The following is a 3108-nucleotide window of genomic DNA, read 5'->3' on the forward strand; positions in this document are numbered from 1 at the left end:
GGGGAGGCTGGCGGGGCCCTGCGGGAGGCCCCTGCGCCCCGCGCCTGTGTGCTCGCCAGGCCGTGCTGGGGCCGCGGGCCGGGGGAGGGGCGGCCGCCCGGAGCTGCGGGGGCGCCGCGGCCAGGGCGCCCCGCCCGCGGTGGGGCTTGGAGATGCTTCCTGAGCTGCTGCCCCCGGGGGGCTGGCTGTGCCGGGAAGGGGCCGCCCTGCTCGAGCGGGCGGGGGGCGGCAGCTGCAGTCGCGGGAGGTGTGAGGCCTGTGCGGGAAGCCTCGCCCCGGCCCCACGGGACTTCGGCTGTCGGGAGCCGTCCTTTTTTGGGAGCCACGAGAGTCCCTGAAGGAGCGTTTTCTTGTCGTGAGGAGATGAGCTTAGGATTCAGAAGCCCCTGAAGACTCGGCGACCAAGCAACGAAATCTGCCAGCAGATGTTAATTACACTCGTTTTCTCTTGCAGCTGTTTGCAGACAAAGTTCCGAAGACAGCAGGTTAGTTTCCGGCTTCTTTTTTTAACGTCCTGAGATGGACCAACTTAAAAGCTTGGGTGTGCGTGTATGTGTGGATATACACGGATCTGGGTTTGCTTTTTTCCTTTCGGACAGAGAACTTCCGTGCCCTGAGCACTGGGGAGAAAGGATTTGGTTATAAAGGTTCCTGCTTTCACAGGATTATTCCGGGATTTATGTGCCAGGTACGAAATTCACCGGTCCTGATTTGGGTGGCGCTCTTAATTTGAGCGTGAGCTGGAGTATTTCAGCTTGGGTGTGTATGAGGTGTTTCCGACCACTTGGGTCTCCCTTAACCTCGCTAGTCAGATTAAACTTGTGTTTTCAAGTTGGCCAATTGCAGGTTGAGTGTTTTCGGATCACACTGCCAGGAGGGACAGGTTTTGCTCTCGTTCACAGGGGGGGGGACTTCACACGCCATAATGGCACTGGAGGCAAGTCCATCTATGGGGAGAAGTTTGATGATGAGAATTTCATCCTGAAGCACACGGGTCCTGGCATCCTGTCCATGGCCAACGCTGGACCCAACACGAACGGTTCCCAGTTCTTCATCTGCACTGCCAAGACCGAGTGGTAAGGGCAGAACACGGCAAAGGCGACCCAGGAGCCCTAATTCCTCGCTTCTCCCCTTTCCTGTTTTCCATCTAAAGTAGCAGGAGGACCAAGAAAGCCCCAGACTTCGGTCCTGTGGTACAGAAAGCAAGACCCTGGAATAGCATGGGCGCTTAGCTGAGTAGTTCAATTGGGTGCTACTTTTGGGGCCCCTGGCTGGCTCAGTTTCAGGAGCGTGGAACGCCTGATCTCAGGGTCGTAAGTTCAAGCCCCATGTTGGGTGTAGAGATGACTAACAAAAACTTGAAAAAGTAAACGCAAACCAGAGTGGTAGCTTTTGAGTATCGTGTGCTTGTTGGCTCTTCAGGGTTTTTTCTGTTTATGAGAGAGCACACATGCGGGGGTGGGTGTGTGGAGCTGCTGAGGGAGAAGCAGACTGACTCCCCCCGCCAAGCAGGGAGCCTGACGCAGGACTCAATCCCAGGACCCTGAGAACATGACCTGAGCTGAAGGCAGATACTTAACCTACTGAGCCGCCCAGGCGCCCCTAGGGGTCCATTCTAAGTGTAGGATTTTTGACAGCAGTTGGAGAAGATTACATCACCTTTTGAGACTGATTCCTAGGCGTCCGTGGTGTTGCCGTTGGTTTAGCTAGAAGGATGAAATGTTTAATGTTGGGTCAACGTGAGCTGGTACTAGAGGCCAAGTACGACCCCCTTTTGATGTTCGTTGGGGTGTGGGGCCCTGGTCCCCTTCCTGCACAGTGTGAGCGGCTTCTTAGTCCCTGGCCCCAGCGGTGATGCTGGCTTTCGCGTTTGCAGGTTGGATGGCAAGCATGTGGTCTTCGGCAAGGTCAAAGAAGGCATGAACATTGTGGAGGCCATGGAGCGCTTTGGGTCCAGGAACGGCAAGACCAGCAAGAAGATCACCATTGCTGACTGTGGACAGATCTAATAAATCTGACTTGTGTTTTAACTACCAGACCATTCCTTCTGTAGCTCAGGAGAGCATCCCTCCGCCCCCACCTGCTCGAAATACCCCAGAATCTCTGTGCTCTCGCTGCAGTTCTGCGGGCTCCATGGTTCCTTATCCCCAGGTCTAGCTGGATTGCAGAGTTCAGTTTATGATGATGAAATAAAACCTAAACCATAGTTGTCTGTCCTTGTTTTGGGAGGGCGTGTCCGTACAGCTTTGATTCGCAGCAGCAGGTTCGCTCCCCTGACCCAAGAAATAACCGGCGCAGGGTGTCCCTAAAAGTATGTGGGTGAGGGGTACGTGGGCCGGGACTTGGCACAGGTGGTGACCAGGCTGGGCCAGAGCTCTGTGGAGGGGGACGGTGACTGCTGTAGGAGGCGGAGTCCTAAGTCCTGTAACCCTTCGTTTGGACCTAAGTCTGGCACTCCTAACTGGGGTGCTGGGTTTTCTCCATTCCCACATAAACTCCCCCGATTTTCTTTTTTTTTAAGATTTTGAGAAAAGCAGGGGGAGAGCGAGAAGCAGGCTCCCTGAGTAGGGAGCTGGATGCCAAGGAATGTGGTGGAGAAAGGCATGCAGGGAGCCCAGTATCGTGCCTGCCCCATGACGGGAGTCCCTGCCTCTGTTTGGAGCCTGCACTGTCCTGGTCCTGCAGTCCCGCTGTCCTGGGAACTTGATCATCCTGAGCCACGAGGTCCAGTTGAGGCAGCCCCCCCCCCCCCCCCCCGGGAGCTGGACTGGAGACCCAAGTGTGCAAATGAGCAGCGAGCAGCTTGTGCAGGCTCTAGGGTCTAGAAGTACGAGCTGGGTACGCTCTGCTCCCCGCAGCACCCCTGCCTGCCGGGGGTCTTGACCCAGGAGCCATTTCTGTCCAAATGGGGTCCGAATGTTTGCAGTTTGGCTGCTGGCAGGTTCCCTCTGCACGAAGTGCTGGTGCGTCTGCCGCTGTGTCATTTTCTCCTGTCCTCTGCGGGGACGGGCTGTCCGTGCACGGCTCGTGTCCGGGTGGGGATGGACCACCTTTCCTCATCCCGGCCTGCCTTGTTCCTGTAGCTAATAGGTTAGTCCTCAATCATCC

General features: G+C 56.4%; 1 protein-coding gene across 1 annotated transcript in view; it reads left to right on the top strand.

The window, feature by feature from the left end:
• The window catches only part of PPIA (peptidylprolyl isomerase A), a 2472-nt gene extending 442 nt beyond the window's left edge, over window positions 1-2030 (top strand). The window contains exons 2-5 of the mRNA XM_044919908.1: window positions 426-485; window positions 600-687; window positions 903-1076; window positions 1877-2030. Of these exons, the coding sequence (XP_044775843.1) occupies window positions 426-485; window positions 600-687; window positions 903-1076; window positions 1877-2009 (455 nt within the window). The 3' untranslated portion in view covers window positions 2010-2030. The remainder of the gene's footprint in view (window positions 1-425; window positions 486-599; window positions 688-902; window positions 1077-1876) is intronic.
• Window positions 2031-3108: the final 1078 nt, after the last annotated feature.

Source organism: Neomonachus schauinslandi, chromosome 12, assembly GCF_002201575.2.
Source record: "Neomonachus schauinslandi chromosome 12, ASM220157v2, whole genome shotgun sequence".
NCBI classification, from domain to species: Eukaryota; Metazoa; Chordata; class Mammalia; order Carnivora; family Phocidae; genus Neomonachus; species Neomonachus schauinslandi.